Here is a 21,262-nt window from a genome sequence, read left to right as displayed (position 1 = left end):
TGAAAGAGAAAGACATGCACAAGGACCACTGAACACTAACAGCAAACTGGCATCTGTGTGGTCTGTGTGTGTGTTTCTTTCTATTTGTATTGTGTGTGTGTCTTACCCTCTCCATCCGTGGCGCTTTGAGTTTCCGCCGCCGCCGCCGATGTCGTCTCATGAGCCTCGACGAAGTGCTCTGCTCCGTGGAGCCACTGAACCTGCGGGTGATGACATCTCAGCGGTGACACAACTCACTGTGGTGTCATGACACACAATGCACACTCATCTGCCAGTGGTTAATTGGCCACATGTGACTCCATCCATTTGAGCCAATCTTAGACGTGGGAAAGAGGAAAGCAACAGTCTTTTGTATGGGTTTTCTAGAGCATATGATTTGTGGGCACTTGAATAAGAGTAGATAGCGATCACGTAGAGTGTATACATCAAGTGGCTTATGTAATGTTTTCATGTGATAGGACACCTTTTTAGTGTCTTGGGTAAATGTACACTACATGACCAAAGTATTCGGCCACATGCTCATTGAACATCTCATTCCAAAATCATGGGCATTAATAAGGAGTTGGTCCCGCCTTTGCTGCTATAACAGCCTCCACTCTTCTGGGAAGGCTTTCCACTAAATGTTGGAACATTGCTGCGGGGACTAGCTTTCATTCAGCCACAAGAGCATTAGTGGCGTCAGGCACTGGGCGATTAGACCTGGCTCGCAGTCGGCATTCCAATTCATCCCAAAGGTGTTCGATGGGGTTGATGTCAGGGTTCTGTGCAGGCCAGTCAAGTTCTTCCACACCGATCTCGACAAAGCATTTCTGTACGGACCTTGCTTTATGCACGGGGCCATTGTCATGCTGAAACAGAAAGGGCTTTCCACAAACTGTGACCACAAAGTTGAAAGCACAGAATCGTCTAGAATGTTAGTGTACGCTGTAGAGTTAAGATTTCCCTTCACTGGAACTAAGGGGCCTAGCCCAAACCATTATTTCTCCTCCACCAAACTTTACAGTTGGCAATATGCATTGGAGCAGGTAGTGTTCTCCTGGTATCCACCAAACCCAGATTCATCCATCAGCCAGATGGTGAAGCGTGATTCATCACTCCAGAGAACGTGTTTCTACTGCTCCAGAGTACAAAGGCGGCGAGCTTTACACCACTCCAGTCGACGCTTTGCATTGCACATGGTGATCCCAATGAACCCATTTCATGACGCTCCCAATGAAAACCATTCCATGAAGTTCCCAATGAACAGTTCTTGTGCCGACATTGCTTTCAGAGGCAGTTTGGAATTCGGTAGTGAGTGTTGCAACCGAGGACAGACAATTTATTTACACGCTATGCGCTTCAGCACTCGATGGTCCTGTTCTGTGAGATTGTGTGGCCTACCAATTCACGGCTGAGTTGTTGTTGCTCCTAGACGTTTCCACTTCACAATAACAGCACCTACATTTGACCGGGGCAGCTCTAGCAAGGCAGAAATTTGACGAACTGACTTGTTGGAAAGGTGGCATCTTATGACGGTGCCACGTTGAAAGTCACTGAGCTCTTCAGTAAGGCCATTCTACTGTCAATATTTGTCTATGGAGATCACATGGCTGTGTGCTCGATTTTGTACCTGTCAGCAATGGGTGTGGCTGAAATAGACGAATACACTAATTTGAAGGGGTGTCCACATACTTTTGTATATACTGTGTACGTGAGTGTGAGTGTAAATTAATGGATAGTCAATTCGCTCCTTACCGCTTCCCTTTGGTCCTAACCCGTCAAGGCCTATTGCAACCAACACTGGCAGCAATGAACAACCTTGAGGTGATCTCTTCGTATATTAAGGGATGTTCCACTCAAAATACAACTTAACTCGATTTTTCCATTTATCATCGTGGCTGTAGTTGTTTTGTGTGTGTGTGTGTGTGTGTGTGTGCGTGCGCGCGTGCGTGTGTGTGCGTGTGCGCGTGCGTGTGGTGCTCACCGACTAGATGCGTCATCGTCTTCAGAGTTGACAAAGCTCGTCGTCTCCAGCTCAGAACTCATCAGCGTGGATGAGCTCTCGTACCCCGCCAGCTCCGGTCGCCGCGTCTCCCGCTCTGGACGCGTGTGACCATTCAACCTGCCACCTGAGGAGGGCGCCAGGCAAGCAGGAGAGAGGAAAAGTCAACCGGGTAGTGTTCAGTAGAAACAAATTGGAAGAACAGAGACATGGGAAGGGAATACCTGAATGCAAATGTTCATTTTCAAAACACCAGTTTTTTGAAAGCAAAATGTTTTGCTATGGTATGCTCTAATAAGAGTATTAATACTAATCATTATGAATACCACATAATTACCTTTTCATACTATGTGCCAACCCAACCGAACTGTGCTGGTTCCGATATTTTCTTACTGTGCTTTTCAGCACGGTTCAACTACGGTGGTTGCTAACCAGGCAACCTCAGTATAGCTTGGCTTGGCTTGGCCCAGCTAGGTTCAGAATATACAGTGTATTCGGAAAGACCTCTTGACTTTTTCCACATTTTGTTACGTTACAGCCTTTTTTGCTCCGTACATCTTTCCCTCGATCCTGACTAGTCTTCCAGTACCTGCCGCTGACAAACATCCCCACAGCATGATGCTGCCACCACCAAACCCCCGAGGTGCATTAATTTTATTATAAATTGATTACCAACTTAAATAGAGCAGTAAAAATAAATGTTTTTGTCATACCCATGGTATACGGTCTGATATACCACGGCCGTCAGCCAATCAGCATTCAGGGCTCGAACCAACCAGTTTATAATGTAGTATAGGGCAGGGGTAGGGAAGCCTGGCCCTGGAGTGCCGCTGGCACTTCATGTTTTTGATATAACCGACCTGGAAGACCAGTTGTGTTGAATTTACGCAATCACTGAGCTGATCGATTATAAAGATTATGGATATACTGACAAGATTCATGTCTCTCCGCTGTAACAATGGGAGTCGTTGTTCACAAAGCGGCATGTCGGTCTGTCTAGCTCCCGCTTATCCTTTCTTTGGATTGGTGGATACATCTCATCAGGGGCGCAACTTTCACTGGGGACGGGGAGGACATGACCCCCCAACATTCTGAATTTGCATTTTTTTTTGTCCCCCCAGTTTTATCATTGGAATATGATACAAAACTAGGCAACGGTGTGCTTTAGGACCATGCGGACGCCTCCGAGCGGTCAGGTAGGCTGTTTGAAGTTTTTATCCGACCGGATGAAAACAAAATGCCCCTCCCCCATCACACACTTCTAAAACCAAAGTTGCGCCCCTGCATCTCATTATTGAAATCCTTTTTTAAAATATTCGATGAGGGTTGTTGACGTCAACCACCTGTATTCAATGGAGAGAGATGCTATGCTACTAGCCTCATGCCATGAATATGCCTAGCCATCTCGAGACAACTCCGATATAAAGTGGTTTTTTTCTCAAAGTAGCCCGGGATGTCACGTGTCCTACTTATATCAGTGCACTCGTATCAACTTAATCATTACAACACTTTTAATAGATCAAATAAACCTCACATAGCAAATAAGCCATTAATTTTGACCTCCACACAAAAACTTATTGAAAGAAACGCCAAATGCTGGAGGGAGACAGATTTTCTATCGAGTTGGGCCTCTTCCTCTTCCTCTGTCAATTAGCTCAGTTGGTCAGGTGTGATGCCTAGTTGGAACAAAATCCAGCAGTACCTGCGGTACTCCAGGAACAGAGTTGCTTACTATTGGTATAGGGCCGACTGAATTGTATTGGTTAGTGGCTGCTGAGGGTTGTCGAGGGCATCAGCAATAGTTCAATTGCTAACAGATTGGATTTTTTCTTATCACCAATTGCATGATTTCAATAAAATGTGTAAACCAGCCACTGAACTGATGGCTACAAAATGATTAGGTAACATAATAAAATTTAAATAAATATTAACATTTAAATACATAAAAATATGTAAAGTTAAGAGAGCATCATTTTAAGATAGTCAGAGCTTATAATCACCAATTTTCGTTTTTAGAGATCATTGTGTTTACCTAAATCTTTGTGTTAACTTGCTGGGACAACAAAATAATTACAGAGCACACCTTTCATCTTAGCATTTTGAGTAGTGCTATACAACAGCCTATTAGAGGTGGCAACAATAAAACCAATACGCTTCAAGATTTGGATCTCATGGACTTATTTCCCAGTATTTGAGTTTTTCTTGCATGTCCTAGACAATTACAGGTCAATAAGGGGGAAACAAACACAATGGAAAAACACAAAAACAAATAGAAAAAGGACAAAACATAACAGATTCAGTATTTCCAAATTCAATCGGCCTATTCAAATGTCATTCTCAACGGTTACCAACCCAGAGCCACAAAACAGAAAAAAGACAGAGTAGGGCAATGCTATCACCCATCCGCAAGACCAAACATTGTTGTTAAATTACCTCTTGCAAGTTGGAGATAGCATGTAACCAATTGACCAGCGTTTCGGGCTTGGCCCCACACCGTCTGGCAGTGGATCTTTCCAGCTGTGCAATGTCCAAGTGTATAAGCAACCAACATCTGCAAAGGGCATTACCCGGTTCAAACCAAGTTTTTGTGTCTGCTGTTATTGCAGCCATAACAATACACCTCTGTTGATAAGCTAATGAAATGCTAAGGCTACAACCCAGCAGGAAGAGCGATAGACAAACAGGTAGGTTCCAGCCAAGAATACCATTTAAAACACTAACAACATGAACCCAAAAGGACTGCACCGGTACACAGCTCCAAAACATATGAATATAATTGCCCAGTCTATGCATTTCATTTCTCGTCCGAATCTTCACTCTAGGGTCAAATTTGAAATTAATAAGTTGATGGGCGAGGCTCTTCGAAGAGGCAAAAACATCGCTGCATATTGTGGTCAAATCCCATTCAAACCCTGCAATTTGTGAAGGTGAACGGAAAGGCACTGGCGCAACGAACCACCCGTGCTGTCTCTGCCTGGCCGGTTCCCTTCTCTCCACTGGGATTCTCTGACCCTATTACAGGGGCTGAGTCACTGGCTTACTGGTGCTATTCCATGCCGTCCCTAGGAGAGGTGCGTCACTTGAGTGGGTTGAGTCACTGACGTGATCTTCCTGTCCAGGTTGGCGTCCTGACCTGTTCACCGGACGTGCTACCTGTCCCAAACCTGCTGGTTTCAACTCTCTAGAGACAGCAGGAGCGGTAGAGATACTCTGAATGATCGGCTATGAAAGCCAACTGACATTTACTCCTGAGGTGCTGACTTGTTGCACCCTCGACAACCACTGTGATTATTATTATTTGACCCTGCTGGTCATCTATGAACATTTGAACATCTTGGCCATGTTCTGTTATAATCTCCACCCGGCACAACCAGACGAGGAATGGCCACCCCTCATAGCCTGGTTCCTCTCTTGGTTTATTCCTAGGTTCTGGCCTTTCCAGGGAGTTTTTCCTAGCCATCGTGCTTCTACACTTGCATTGCTTGCTGTTTGGGGTTTTAGACTGGGTTTCTTTACAGCACTTTGTGACATCAGCTGATGTAAGAAGGGCTTCATAAAAACAATTGATTGATTTGTAGGTCATTCTCCCTGACCTCCATAACAGGTAGATTTATTACATTATTTAAATAAAGAGTGGGAGCATGCTTTTGGTGTCCTATGGTACCCTGTAGGTTTTCTACGGTCTGAGAGTTTAAAAAAAAAAAAACAGGAAGAACCAGGGAGAAAATACGACTCTTTCAGATCTTGAAAGGAACGAAGCCCTTGCAGGTTGAAAATATCCTTAAAAATAGACCGATGAGGGAATGTAAAGGGCATAGAGCCAGATAAAATAAAATTGTTATTCCAAATAGGAGATGACTCGTGAAAATTACAAGTTGTGCCCAGATAATTATTGATTTGGAAACAAACCGTCAAAAAATATAGATCCCATAAAAGATTAGGCAGTTTTTGCTTTATCCCAGAAGGAAGGTCATGAATTCTAATTGGGTGGGACTTGGCCTCCTCTATTATTTCCCAGTATGACCAATTTTCCTAAAACAAATACAGTTGAAGTCGGAAATTTACATAGTCATTAAAACTCATTTTTCAACTACTCCACAAATTTCTTAGTAACCAACTATAGTTTTGGCAAGTCGGTTAGGACATCTACTTTGTGCATGACACAAGTAATTATTACAACAATTGTTTACAGACTATTTCACTTATAATTCACTGGATCACAATTCCAGTGGGTCAGAAAATTACATACACTAAGTTGACTGTGCCTTTAAACAGCTTGGAAAATTCCAGAAAATTACGTCATGGCTTTTGAAGCTTCTGATAGGCTAATTGACATAATTTGAGTCAATTGGAGGTGTACCTGTGGATGTATTTCAAGGCCTACCTTCAAACTCAGTGCCTCTTTGCTTGACATCATGGGAAAATCAAAAGAAATCAGCCAAGACCTCAGAAAAAACATTGTAGACCTCCACAAGTCTGGTTCATCCTTGGGAGCAATTTCCAAATGCCTGAAGGTACCACGTTCATCTTTATCTTTAGTACGCAGGTATAAACACCATGGGACCACGCAGCCCATACCACTCAGGAAGGATACGCGTTCTGTCTCCTAGAGATGAACATACTTTGGTGCAAAAAGTGCAAATCAATCCCAGAACAACAGCAAAGGACCTTGTGAAGATGCTGGAGGAAACAGGTACAAAAGTATCTATAACCACAGTAAAACGAGTCCTATATCGACATAACCTGAAAGGCCGCTCAGCAAGGAAGAAGCCACCTCTCCAAAACCACCATAAAAAAGCCCGACTACGGTTTGTAACTGCACATGGGGACAAAGATCGTACTTTTTTCAGAAATGTCCTCTGGTCTGATGAAACAAAAATAGAACTGTTTGCCAAAATGACCATCGTTACGTTTGGAGGAAAAAGGGGGAGGCCTGCAAGCCGAAGAACACCATCCCAACCGTGAAGCACAGGGGTGGCAGCATCATGTTGTGGGGGTGCTTTGCTGCAGGAGGGACTGGTGCACTTCACAAAATAGATGGCATCATGAGGCAGGAAAATTATGTGGATATATTGAAGCAACATCTCAAGACATCAGTCAGGAAGTTAAAGCTTGGTCGCAAATGGGTCTTCCAAATGGACAATGACCCCAAGCATACTTCCAAAGTTGTGGCAAAATGGCTTAAGGACAACAAAGTCAAGGTATTGGAGTGACTATCACAAAGCCCTGAACTCAATCCTATAGAAAATATGTGGGGAGAACTGAAGAAGCGTGTGTGAGCAAGGAGGCCTACAAACCTGACTCAGTTACACCAGCACTGTCAGGAGGAATGGGCCAAATTCACCCAACTTATTGTGGGAAGCTTGTGGAAGGCTACCGGAAATGTTTGACCCAAGTTAAACAATTTAAAGGCAATGCTACCAAATACTAATTGAGTGTATGTAAACTTCTGACCCACTGGGAATGTGATGAAAGAAATAAAAGCTGAAATAAATAATTCTCTCTACTTTTATTCTGACATTTCACATTCTCTAAATAAAGTGGTGATCCTAACTGACCTAAGCCAGGGAATTTTTACTAGTATTAAATGTCAGGAATTGTGAAAAACGGAGTTTAAATATCTTTGGCTAAGGTGAATGTAAACTTCTGACTTCAACTGTATGTAGTTCTGCTAATTGTAACATTGTTGTTTCACTGATGAGTCAGTCTAGTTAAATCATTAGATGTGATACCAATTTTTTTTTTACAAATCGCATGGTTTTTAAAATGAGATTCACCCAATAGAATGTTCTATTGTTGTTTGATTCAATCATTTTCAATGAGCATGTGAACTTCCCAACTTGTCTCACCATTCTTTTTTCAGCCAGCGAACATTCCATTGCATCGACTCCCATACAACAAGATATATGAAAGGTGTTAAAAACATAGAAAGCGGTTATCATATATCAATTTGATCAGGGGCTTGTGGGGAACAATTTAATACCATCAAACCTTTGCCACACCAAATTGGACACATTTTTCTGCTGGCCCATGGACTGTAAGTGGGATAGGCTGTGACATGAAGGCAGATGGACAGACACTAAGACTTACCATGGTCATGAGTGTCTTTTTCTTTCCTTAGCGGCCTCTCCCTCTCCCTGCCCCGGTCTCTCTCCCGCTCCCTCTCTCTCTCTAGCAACACGACCGACTCAGTCTCTGTCTCGTTGTCCTGAATGCCGGCAGTGTTCGCACTGATGGGCAGGTTAAATAAAAAGTCAAAGGAGGAGTAAAAGAGAAAGAAAATAAATGAATTCAAAGAGAAGGGGTTATATTTATTTTCCCTTCTCCTACACACAACCGTCTGACAGACACACTAGCAAGTCCCAGACAAGTCTTTGTTGCAGACCCATGCCGTTTAAGTGTCAAGTGCTGCTACCAGAATGTCAGTATGTGTTAGCGTCAGCCTCACCAGAGAGGAGCTAGCTACAAAGAGAACGTGAGCGCCTGTCTGTGTGTGTGTCTGTCCGTCTGTTTGTAACTGCTGCATGCATGTGCACACCATGTATGTGTGGTTATGTACATGCATGCATACGTGTGTGTGTGTGTTTGTGTGTTTGCGCATGCATACACGGACACACACGTGCATGTGTGTGTATTATGCATGAGGATGAGCATATGTGTATGTACATTTGAGCGCTGCAGTGGGCAAAATTGCAGTAATCAGTGCTGACCAGCAGAGGGAAAGGGGTGTTCTCTCTGTGTGTGTATGTTGTGGGTGTCTTATTAAGACCTTCCCAGCTGGCTGATTTAATATTGACCTCGAGTTCCCATGGGGTAGGCAGAGGAGAGACACAGACGGACAGATACTAGATATGATTTCAATAAAAATACAAAAATCACACACAGAGACACACACACACACATTATTTAGCTCTACACCTCACCATAGCTAAGTCAAGGCCACTTCCACACCACACTAGAGGGGGGGGGGGGGGGGGGTTCGGTCAAATGGATCAACTAGAGTCACACACACGCATACACAGACACACACTTTGCAGATACTGACTGAAAAGAGGGGGGTCTTGAGTCTCCGATTCCGCCGGTCCTCTCCAAAGGGGGTGGCAGCTCTGCCTGGCTGTCTGCACACATAGAACCCCCATCGGAACCCCCATGAGAACCATCTGCTGACACCAACTGGGGAGAGAGAGAGAGAATGACAGAGAAAGTATTATTATTGCCTGTGCTTACTTTGACACTGTAAGTGCTTTAACTTTCCATGTCCAAAAAGTATATTGAATTGAGAGAGAGAAAGTGAATGAGTGAGTGAGATAATGATTGCGAGAGAGAGAGAGGTGAAGGGGGCTTAGACAAACCTCAGATAAAACCCTATTCCCTATTATATTGCACTACTTTATACCAGAGTCCTATGTTTGTCATTATACTACAAACTTTATTCTCTGTCTAGGGCTGTATTCAAAAGTAGTGCACTATAAGAGGAAATGGGAATCCTTTGAGACACAGACACAGTGAGACACATACAGATAGTGAGCAACAAAGTTAGTCATGATTTTGAGTATAAGTTTGTATGCGCGACAGTCTGTCGGAATTGTAAATGTGCTTATTGACTAGGTGGACACAAGACAGACACACATACAGTCCTCCATTGACAAACACACACACACACATATTCCCTTGTTTATTTGGAATGTCCTCCCAACCACCCTTCCATCCCCTTTTTCTCAGATTCAATCAGTAAGGCCCAGGATATTTCAGGAGTGTTGTGGAGCATCCTGTGATTCCAGTTAGCTAATCTAATCAGCTGGGGAAGTAGGGAGAAGTGTTCTGGTCTGCCTCCTAAGCATCCACCAACATAGTGCAGGAATAAAGCACTGGGGAGCAGCATTATACTATGTGCGAGCCAAATTTTTCTTTCTTTTTTATATATACAGTACCAGTCAAAAGTTTGGACACACCTACTCATTCAAGCGGATTTCTTTATTTTTACTATTTTCTACATTGCAGAATAATAGTGAAGACATTAAAACTATGAAAAAACACATATGGAATCATGTATTGTAGTAACCAAAAAAGTGTTAAATCCAAAATATATTTTATATTTGAGATTCTTCAAAGTAGCCACCCTTTGCCTTGATGACAGATTTGCACACACTTGACATTCTCTCAGCCAGCTTCATGAGGTATTCACCTGGAATGCATTTCAATTAACAGTTTTTTTTTTAAACGTACTTGGCCGCAAGTGGATCTTCCAGCAAGACAATAACCCCAAGCACATATCAAAATCCACAAAGGAATGGTTCATCAATATTTTTCAATGGCCATCTCAGTCTTCGTACTTCAACACCGTTGAAAACCTCAGGTTGGAATTGAAGGTGGGCAGTCCATTGTCGCAGTTGAAGTATATCAAGGACCTGGAAATATTATGCAAGGAGGAATAGTCTAAGATCCCTCCCACTGTGTTCTCCAATCTCATAAAACAGTATAGAGTTGTTGGCGCATGCAGTGATGTGGGCTGGTGTGGATATAATGCCAGGGCCAAGTTCTTGTCCCACTCCCCTGACTTTGACATTAGGCTATTTAGTGTAGATCGCTGACAAAAAAATGACAATTTCATCCATTTTAATCCCACTTTGTAAAGCAAGAAAACGTGGAAAAAGTCAAGTGGTGTGAATATTTTCTGAAGGAACTGTAGTTTCTGTTCAGATACACACCTCATATTTCACCATGCAATAAGCTCACATATCGGCATAAACAGTACTGTATCCCCTTAAGGTTGCCCATTCAAGCCCCAAGCTGCAGCCTCTCTGCCTATCTAACAGGCCAACTAAATCTCTAGACTAAATCTCTAAATGGTCCAGCATTGGCTGCCACACTTTAGTACAGATGTATACATTTTTTCCTTTCATCCTAGCGCCACTTTTTGCGATAGGCAAAACCTTAAAAATCTCCCGATACCACTGTTTAATCGTTTTCTTTATCTAGAGCAGTGTTTCCCAACCCTGGTCCTCGAGTACACCCAACAGTACACATTTTTGGTGTAACCCTGGACAAGCACACCTGATTCAACTTGTCAACTAATCATCAAGCCCTCAATGAGCTGAATGAGGTTGATTTGTCTCGGGCTACAATGAAAATGTGTACTGTTGGGGTACTCAAGAACCAGGGTTGGGAAACACTGACCTAGAGCACATTGCAGACCAACACCAGCGTTCTACAGTTTGGGAAATGCATATCTCCCTGATATGCTAAACTGCTTCCACAGCTTGCCTTATACAGAAAAGAGGAGAAGGGAAAAGAGAGGAGAAGGGAAGGGAGGAGAGGAAGTAGAGCGAGGGGAGTGGCATCTGCACTTCTCTCTTACGGCCAGCAAGGGGAGCTAATGAGGTCCAACCACACACCCAAAATACAGTGTTCAATCGTGAACAGGGAGTCTAGCCAGCTCAGTGATGGTCATGACCAAAGCTCGATCAAAAATGCAGCCTGATTCAGCCTCACCCCTCTTAGACGCTGATCTTGCGTCAGTTTTGCATTTTTCTGACTAATGGTTAAGGTTATGATTGGGGGAGGGCAAACTGATTCTAGATCTGTACCTAGGGGAAACTTCACCCCAGGGCAGGGGAAAGGCAGAGGGCAGAAAAGAGCGAAGGAGTCAGTAGACCAGGCCAAATACACTACATGACCAAAAGTATGTGGACACCTGCTCGTCGAACATCTCAATCCAAAAATCATGGGCATTAATATGGAATTCCCCCCCTATATAACAGCCTCCACTCTTCTGGGAAGGCTTTCCACTAGACGTTGGAACATTGCTGCGAGGACTTGCTTCCATTCAGCCACAAGAGAATTAGTGAGGTCGGGCACTGATGTTGGGCGATTAGGCCTAGCTCTCAATCGGTGTTCCAACTCATCCCAAAGGTGTTCGACGGGGTTGAGGGCTCTGTACATGCCAGCCAAGTTCTTCCACACCGATCTCGACAAACCATTTTTGTATGGACCTTGCTTTGTGCAAGGGGACATTGTCATGCTGAAACAGGAAAGGGCGTTCCCCACTATTGCCACAAAGTTGAAAACACAGAATCGTCTAGAATGTCATTGTAAGCTGTAGGGTTTAGATTTCCCTTCACTGGAACTAAGGGGCCTAGCCCGAACCATGAAAAACAGCCCCAGACCATTATTCCTCCTACAACAAACTTTATATTTGGCATTATGCATTGGGGCAGGTAAAGTTCACCTGGCATCTACCAAATCCAGATTCGTCCGACTGACTGCCAAATGTTGAACCGTGATTCATCACTCCAGAAAACACATTTCCACTACTCCAGAGTCAAATTGCGGCGAGCTTTAAACCACTCCAGCCGACGCTTGGCATTGCGCATGGTGATCTTAGGCTTGTGTGCGGCTGCTCGGCCATGGAAACACATTTCATGAAGATCCAGACAAACAGTTCTGGTGCCGACGTTGCTTCCAGAGGCAGATTGGAACTCGGTAGTGAGTGTTGTAACTAAGGACACACTTTTTTTTAATGAGCTATGTGCTTCAGCACTTGGCGGTCCCATCCTGTGATCTTCTGTGGTCTACCATTTTGTGGCTGAGCTGTTGTTGCTCCTAAACGCTTCCACTTCACAATTACAGCACTTACATTGACTGGGGCAGCTCTAGTAGGGCAGAAATTTTACGAACTGATTTGTTGGAAAGGTGGCATCCTATGACGGTACCACATTGAAAGTCACAGAGCTCTTCAGTAAGGCCATTCTACTGCCAATGTTTGTCTATGGAGATTGCATGGCTGTGTACTCAATTTTATACATCTGTCAGCAATGGGTATGGCTGAAATAGCCGAATCCACTAATTTGAAGGAACTAATACTTTTGTATATACATTCGGAAAGTATTCAGACCCATTCACTTTTTTCACATTTTGTTACGTTACAGCCTTATTCTAAAATTGATTAAAAAGTGTTTACCTCATCAATCTACCCCATAATGACAAAAACTGTTTTTATAGATTTTTGATGATTTGTAAAAAATAAAAAAACGGAAATATAACAAGTATTCAGACCCTCTAATCAGTACTTTGTTGAAGCACTTTCGACAGTGATTACAGCCTCGAGTCTTCTTGAGTATGACGCTACAAGCTTGGCACAACTGTATTTGGGGAGTTTTTCCCATTCTTCTCTGCAGATCCTCTCAAGCTCTGTCAGGTTGGGCAGGGAATGTTGCTGCACAGCAATTTTCAGGTCTCTCCAGAAATGTTCGATCAGGTTCAAGTCCGGGCTATGGCTTGGCCAGTCAAGGACATTCAAAGACTTGTCCCAAAGCCAGTCCTGAATTGTCTTGGCTGTGTGCTTAGGGTTGTTGTCCTGTTGCAAGGTGAACCTTCGCCCCAGTCTGAGGTCCTGAGCAGGTTTTCATCAAGGATCTCTCTGTATTATACTCCGTTCATCTTTGCCTCAATCCTGACTAGTCTCCCAGTCCCTGCCACTGAAAAACATCTCCACAGCATGATGCTGCCACCACCATGCTTCACTGTAGGGATGGTGCCAGGTTTCCTCCAGATGTGACACTTGGCATTCAGGCCAAAGAGTTCAATCTTGGTTTCATCAGACCAGAGAATCTTGTTTCTCATGGCCTGAGAGTCTTTAGGTGCCTTTTGGCAAACTCCAAGCGGGCTGTCATGTGCCTTTTACTGAGGAGTGTCTCCCGTCTGGCCACTCTACCATAAAGGCCTGATTTGTGGAGTGCTGCAGAGATGGTTGTCCTTCTGGAAAGTTCTCCCATCTCCACAGAAGAACTCTGGAGCTCTGTCAGAGTTGCCATCGGGCCCGTCTCCCCCGATTGCTCAGTTTGACCGGGCGGCCAGCTCTAGGAAGAGTCTTGGTAGTTCCAAACTTCTTCCATTTAAGAATGATGGAGGCCACTGTGTTCTTGGGGACGTTCAATACTGCAGAATTGTTTTGTGCTTTGACACAATCCTGTCTCGGAGCTCTACGGAAAATTCCTTCGACCTCATGGCTTGGTTTTTGCTCTGACATGCACTGTCAACTGTGGGACCTTATATAGACAAGTGTGTGCCTTTCCAAATCATGTCCAATCAATTGAATTTACCACAGGTGGTAAATCAAGTTGTGGAAACTTCAAGGATGATCAATGGAAACAGGATGCATCTGAGCTCAATTTCGAGTCTCATAGCAAAGGGTCTGAATACTTATGTAAATAAGGTACTTCTGTTTTTAATACATTTGCAAAAAATGCAAAAACGTTTTGCTTTGTCATAATGGGTTATTGTGTGTAGATTTGAGAGACAAATATTTAATCCATTTTAGAATAAGGCTGTAATGTAAAAAAAAAAATGGCGGTCAAGCGGTCTGAATACTTCCCGAATACTTCCTGTATGTTAGCTCATGGATGTGAGAGGAGTAGATACATTCTAGCAGTTTCTAAAGAATTTAGCTAGTCTCGTTCTTTCTACATAAGTGTTCTCTTGAGGTCATATTCCTTGAGTTTCAGCCCAGCCTGCCTAGGCTACAGTGCATTCGGAAAAGTATTCAGACCACTTGACATTTGATTAAATTGTTGTTTTCTCTCTCCCATCAATCTACACACTACCCCATAATGACAAAGCAAAAACAGGTTTTTAGAATTTGCTGAAATCTTCAAAGGTAGCCACCCTTTGTCTTGATAACTGCTTTGCACACTCTTTGCATTCTCTTAACCAGCTTCATGAGGTAGTCACCTGGAATGCATTTCAATTAACAGGTGTGCCTTGTTAATTTGTGGAATTTCTTTCCTTAATGCGTTTGAGCCAAACAGTTGTGTTGTGACAAGGTAGGGGTGGTATACAGAAGATAGCCCTATTTGGTAAAAGACCAAGTCCATATTATGGCAAGAACAGCTCAAATAAGCATCAGAGAAATTACAGTACATTACTTTAAGACATGAAGGTCAGTCAATACGGAAAATTTCAGTCGCAAAAACCATTAAGCACTATGATGAAACTGGTTCTCATGAGGACCGCCACAGGAAAGGAAGACTCAAATGTACCTCTGCTGCAGAGGATAAGTGAGTTACCAGCCTGTAAATAAGGTATCTGTTTTTTGTTTTTTTTAATACATTTGCAAACATTTCGAAAAACCTGTTTTTGATTTGTCATTATGGGGTATTGTGTATAGATTGCTGAGGGGGGGGGGATGTATTTAATCCATTTTAGAATAAGGCTGTAACGTAACAAAATGAGGAAAAAGTCAAGAGGTCTGAATACTTTCTGAATGCACTGTAGCTGGTCTTGGCTGAGTCATTCCATCTCACCTATCAGACAGCGATGGACTTTGGTTTCTAGAGCACAACCGAGAGTACACAAATGAATGACAAAAACCAACCAACTACACACACACAGCTCTCAAATGCACGCACAAAAGCATCGTCACACACAGTTGCCAACACACAGCAGGACAGACACACAGACACACAGCTCCCAAATGAGCGAACCATCTGAAGCCAAAACAGATCTCACCAAAACCCAATTAAACAAGTTTGTTAGCTGTTGCCTAGCTAGTAAACAGTCACACACACACATACGTGATGTAGACACACACACACAGTCTGCTCCTAACATTCCACAAGTCCACACATGCATCCTATCAAGTAGTGTTTTACAGCTCAATTCTGATAATAATTGTGAGGTATACCGTCATGTAACCATTACATACAGTAACACCACGGTGTGATGCATTTCAAAAGTGTTAGGAGTGTTAACATACACGGGCCTCTTCTCGACCTCCTGATGAGGGACGTCTGCACACAGAGGGGTCATGCAGGTATACGGAGAGAGAGAGGGAGAAAGAGAGACAGAGAGACAGATGGAGAGAGAACAAAAAAATCGGGCTGTGGTTGAAATGAGAGAGAGAGAAACACTGAACTGCGGTGGAATTGAGAGAGGGCATAGGTGATGACGGTGATAAACATGAAGAACAGATGCTCACCCATGACACGACCCGGCCGTTGAAACAGGGAAGTTTGGCATTGTCGTCTGAGATCTCCTCCTTCACCACCCTGAGGGGAGAAAGGAGGGAGTCAAAATCCACCTGTTTACACACATCACAACATTAAAGGCAACCTCAATAACGTGGGTGTATATATATATATATACACACTCAGTGGCCAGTTTATTAAGTACACAACCCCGTTCACGAAAATGGTTCACTCCTACAGAGAGTGAGTCACGTGGCCGTGGCTTGCTATATAAAGCAGGCAGACAGGCGTTGAGGAATTCAGTTACAGTTCAATTGAACGTTACAAACGGGCAAAACGAGTCACCTAAGCAACTTTGAGTGTGGCACGATCGTCGGTGCCAGGCGCGCCGGAACCAATATCTCAGAAATTCGCCGGCCTCCTGGGTTTTTTATGCACGACTGTGTCTAGGGTTTACCGAGAAAGCTGCGGCAGACAAAAAGCATTCAGTCAGTGACAGTGTATGGGCAACAACAGCTCGTTGATGTCAGAGGTCGAAGGAGAATGGCAAGAATGGTGCAAGCTGACAGGAAGGCCACAGACAGACATATAACGGCGCAGTACAACAGTGGTGTGCAGAGCAGCATGTCGATCCTTGTCACGGATGGGCTATTGCAGCAGCCGACCACACCGGGTTCCAACCCTATCAGCTAAAAACAAGAAGAAACGGCTCCAGTGGGCACGCGATCACCAACACTGGACAATTGAGGAGGGGAAAACATTGCCTGGTACATGACAGCGAGTTCAGTTTTCTTGAGTGGCCTACGCAGTCCCCAGACCTCAACCCAATAGAGCATCTTTGGGATGAAATGGAACGGGCTGTGGAATGTTTCCGACACCTTGAAGAATGCCCCGAAGAATTCAGACTGTTCTGGAGTCAAAGGGGGGTTCGACCCAATACTAGATGGGTTTACTTAATAAACTGTCCGGTGTGTGTATACAGTCGGCTCTGAAATTATTGACACATTTTATAAAGATGAGCAAAAAGGAATGTAATAAAATGAACTATTCAAATACTGAGCTATATTGGTAAATTCTATTATTTTATACTAATACAATTGCTCAGAGAAAGAGACTTTGTTTAACAAGCAATACAAATATTTTTCCTATCAAAAAGGAAGGAGTCAAAATGACACCTGTTTTCAACACCTCACCTTGCGAGGATAATGGCACTGAGACTTTCTCAGTGCCATTATCCTCGCAAGGTGTCATATTGAAAGGTATTGAAAACAGAACGTCCGGTTCCGGTGGCATGCAACATAACTATGAGTTAACTGACATATTTTCAAATAATTGTCAACATATAACACCATATTAAGGTGTGGGACGTTCGCTGTATTACAAGGAGCAACACTGTAGCTATTTGACTCCAGCAGGGAGCATAATCTGTCCATTCACAGTTCACCTGTGGGAACATGTCGGCTCTCAACACCCGACAAAAGAAAGAGTTGGCCACTACTATCAGGAAATTACCTCTGCCCTCGACTTGCAATTATATCCGGTAAATGAATATCTTGCACTGCTTACTTCTAAAGTGGATAACGACTCAACTAAAGCGGAAAGTTTGGAGACAGCGGCCAATGTGACAGAGAGGGACTCCATGATCTGCAAAACAACACAAACTAACCCTTTACAGCCGGAGCGAAATGATCCATTTCTTGCTGGATCATGATTATGCGTGCATTAATGAGCTCTGCGTGGATAATTTGTTGGTGTAAAACCATATATGAAAACATGATACATCATTTGAAAGCTGAGAAAAAGCCCTTTCAAATGATATGACATCCCCATCAATACAATTGTAATCAGTCAAGAAATAAATGAAAATATGTATCTTACATGAAAATCAATCCTTTTTTCCCCAAACAACTGCCATTTACACAACTTTCTAATGAAGGTAGAGAAAACCTTATTGAGTCTTCCTTGTTTTGTAATGATTGAACATCTGCAATCAGAATAGAAATACCTTTTACTGTGAACACGTTACAGCTGTTTTAGTGACCGACCGCATTTTCTATGTCATGTTCCTTGATCAGACACTTTATCTGGATAGTATATTAAACAAAAATCTGCACCAAAATGAATTGCAAATAGCACTTAGTCTTACATTTGACAAAGAAAGACAAACAAGTACTATAATATTAATAAAATATGAACTTTATTGAAAGAATAAGGTTAGGGGAATACATTGTCTCATTCAAACCTGTAAAAAAAAAAGGTACAAGTTATCTCCATCATAGCCATAACGTTACAGTATATACAACATTCATCTCAGGGATATTGTAATCAAAATTGATCTGGCCGAGGAGCGACGCTGGGCAGCATCTTAGACCTGGAGGATGGGGGAGGGGGACAGGCATCAGTTGGCATGGCATCAAACATAATGTATTTCTCTAACTTCCCTAAACCAGTGTGAGCACAGTGGTCAATCTATTTCATTCAACATCAACATGGAGTATAATCTTTAATATTTGCATCGTGTGTTTGGACATACTGAGCCATCTGCTCGTGGGATGCCTTCCTCAGTTTCTCAGTCTGCTTGACAGTCAGACCTCTGACACGACCCAGCTCCTGTGGTAGAGAGAGATTTATTCCTAAGGCAACACAGAGGAAATTCTTGCATGATATTGATGAGTACCTTCGGGGGCTGCCCTACACTCCTCTGTTAGCTCGGTGTAGGCCAATGCCAGGTTCAGCCTGCACAGGAGGAACAATAGTTGATCATCTTTCAATGCTAGGGATACGTTCCAAATGGTACCCTATTTCTTAGATGGGGCATCAGTGTAGATATCTCTAATAGTAACCTGATTCATACTACCTGGAGTGCCTCAACCTAAAAAAATTGGTCCTCTGCTATGCATAACCGCTTGCCCTCGCATTCAGGTGTTACTCAAACAAACCACATCCTATTCTCCTTTCTATCTATCCTGTAACAACGCCAACAATTTCTAGAGTAGTCCTCCAGTACATTGAAGTTTCACTCTTTCTGTTCTGACTATCAGCCAAATGTTAGTCTGGTGCCATATAGCCAACTATCAGATGGTGCCATTTAGCCAACTCCTATGTAGAGCCAACTTCGATGGTAACATGGCATGACAACATTCATACAATAGGATAAACAGATCTTGGTCAAGGCTAGCCAAATGTTGATTCTCTGCCAGTCAATGTTCAACTTTCTGTCCTGTCCTGTGTGTGTGTTCTGTTACCCTGGCTTATTGTATTGTGCTCACTTGGGCAGGGAGGGTGTGATTGTCCCTCAGCCCTTTCATCAGCATGTTGTCCAGTCTCTGCCTGTCCTTGTCACCGTGGGGACAGCTTCTACAGTGTCCTCCTCACAAAGGTCTGAGAGCTGACAGTCCACCACACTGTCCTACAGAAAGAGAGAGAATTTAAAAATCATAGACCTGAGATCGATCGATCGATCGATAGATATAGAGAGATATAGAGAGATAGATATAGAGAGATAAGTACCAGTCAAAAGTTTGGACACACCTACTCATTCAAGGGTTTTTCTATTTTATACAATATAGAATAATAGTGAAGACATCAAACTATGAAATAACACATATGGAATCATGTAGTAAGCAAAAAAGTGTTGAACAAATCAAAATATATTTTAGATTCTTCAAAGTAGGCACCCTTCGCCTTGATGACAGTTTTGCACACTCTTGGAATTCTCTCAACCAGCTTCACCTGGAATGCTTTTCCAACAGTCTTGAAGGAGTTCCCACATATACTGAGCACTTGTTGGCTGCTTTTCCTTCACTCTGCAGTCCAATTCATCCCAAACCATCTCAATTGGGTTGAGGTCGGATGACTGCGGAGGCCAGGTCATCTGATGGAGCACTCCATGACTCTCCTTCTTGTAAAATAGCCCTTATTTACATTTACATTTAAGTCATTTAGCAGACGCTCTTATCCAGAGCGACTTACAAATTGGTGCATTCACCTTATGATATCCAGTGGAACAACCACTTTACAATAGTGCATCTAACTCTTTAAGGGGGGGGGGGGGGGTTAGAAGGATACGCCTGGAGGTGTGTTGGGTCATTGTCCCGTTGAAAAACTAAATTATAGTCCCACTACGCGCCAAACCAGATGGGATGGCGTATCGCTGCAGAATGCTGTGGTAGCCATGCTGGTTAAGCGTGCCTTGAACTCTAAATAAATCACAGACAGTGTCACCAGCAAAGCACACCCACACCTCCTCCTCCATGCTTCACGGTGGGAACCACACATACGGAGACCATCCATTCACCTACTCTGCGTCTCACAAAAACACGGCGGTTGTAACCAAAAATCTCAATGTCCATTGCTCCTGTTTCTTGGCCCAAGCAAGTCTCTTCTTCTTATTGGTGTCCTTTAGTAGTGATTTCTTTGCAGCAATTCGACCATAAAGGCCTGATTCACTCAGTCTCCTCTGAACAGTTGATGTTGAGATGTGTCTGTTACTTGAACTCTGTGAAGCATTTATTTGGGCTGCAATTTCTGAGGCTGGTAACTCTAATGAACTTATCCTCTGCAGCAGAGGTAACTCTGGGTCTTCCATTCCTGTGGCGGTCTTCATGACAGCCAGTTTCATCATAGCGCTTGATGGTTTTTGCGACTGCACTTGAAAAAACATTCAAAGAACTTGAAATGTTAAACATTGATTGACCTTCATGTCGTAAGGTAATGATGGACTGCTGTTTCTCTTTGCTTATTTGAGCTGATCTTGCTATAATATGGACTTGGTATTTTACCAAATAGGGCTATCTTCTGCATACCTTGTCACAACACAACTGATATGCTCAAACGCATTAAGGAAAGAAATTCCAAAAATGTACTTTTAACAAGGCACACCTGTTGTTTGAAAAGCATTCCAGGTGACTACCTCATGAAGCTGGTTGAGAGAATGCAAAGAGTGTGCAAAGCTGTCATCAAGGCAAGGTGTACACACACACACACACACACACACACACACACACACACACACACACACACACACACACACACACACACACACACACACACACACAGGAAGTATTCAGACCCCTTCCCTTTTTCCACGTAACAGACTTATTCTAAAATGGATTACATTAAAAAAAATCCTCATCAATCTACACACAGTGCTCCATAATGACAAAGCAGAAACATGTTTTTAGATTTAGACCCTTTGCTATGAGCCTCTCAATTGAGCTCATGTGCATCCTGTTTCCATTGATCATCCTTGAGATGTTTCTATAACTTGATTTGAGTTCACCTGTGGGAAAATCCATTGATTGGACATGATTTGGAA

General features: G+C 43.2%; 1 protein-coding gene across 1 annotated transcript in view; it reads right to left on the bottom strand.

Annotated features, from left to right (window-relative positions):
• The window catches only part of LOC120029025 (segment polarity protein dishevelled homolog DVL-3-like), a 50,074-nt gene that overhangs the window by 11,585 nt on the left and 17,227 nt on the right, over positions 1-21,262 (bottom strand). The window contains exons 2-6 of the mRNA XM_038974310.1: positions 15,957-16,026; positions 9,027-9,154; positions 8,072-8,211; positions 1,964-2,108; positions 107-200 (exon numbers count right to left, since the gene is read on the bottom strand). Of these exons, the coding sequence (XP_038830238.1) occupies positions 107-200; positions 1,964-2,108; positions 8,072-8,211; positions 9,027-9,154; positions 15,957-16,026 (577 nt within the window). The remainder of the gene's footprint in view (positions 1-106; positions 201-1,963; positions 2,109-8,071; positions 8,212-9,026; positions 9,155-15,956; positions 16,027-21,262) is intronic.

The sequence above is a fragment of the Salvelinus namaycush genome, chromosome 34 (assembly GCF_016432855.1).
Source record: "Salvelinus namaycush isolate Seneca chromosome 34, SaNama_1.0, whole genome shotgun sequence".
Taxonomy (NCBI): Eukaryota; Metazoa; Chordata; class Actinopteri; order Salmoniformes; family Salmonidae; genus Salvelinus; species Salvelinus namaycush.
Note: the sequence above shows the minus strand (reverse complement) of the source record. Positions and strands in the feature narration are given on the sequence as shown.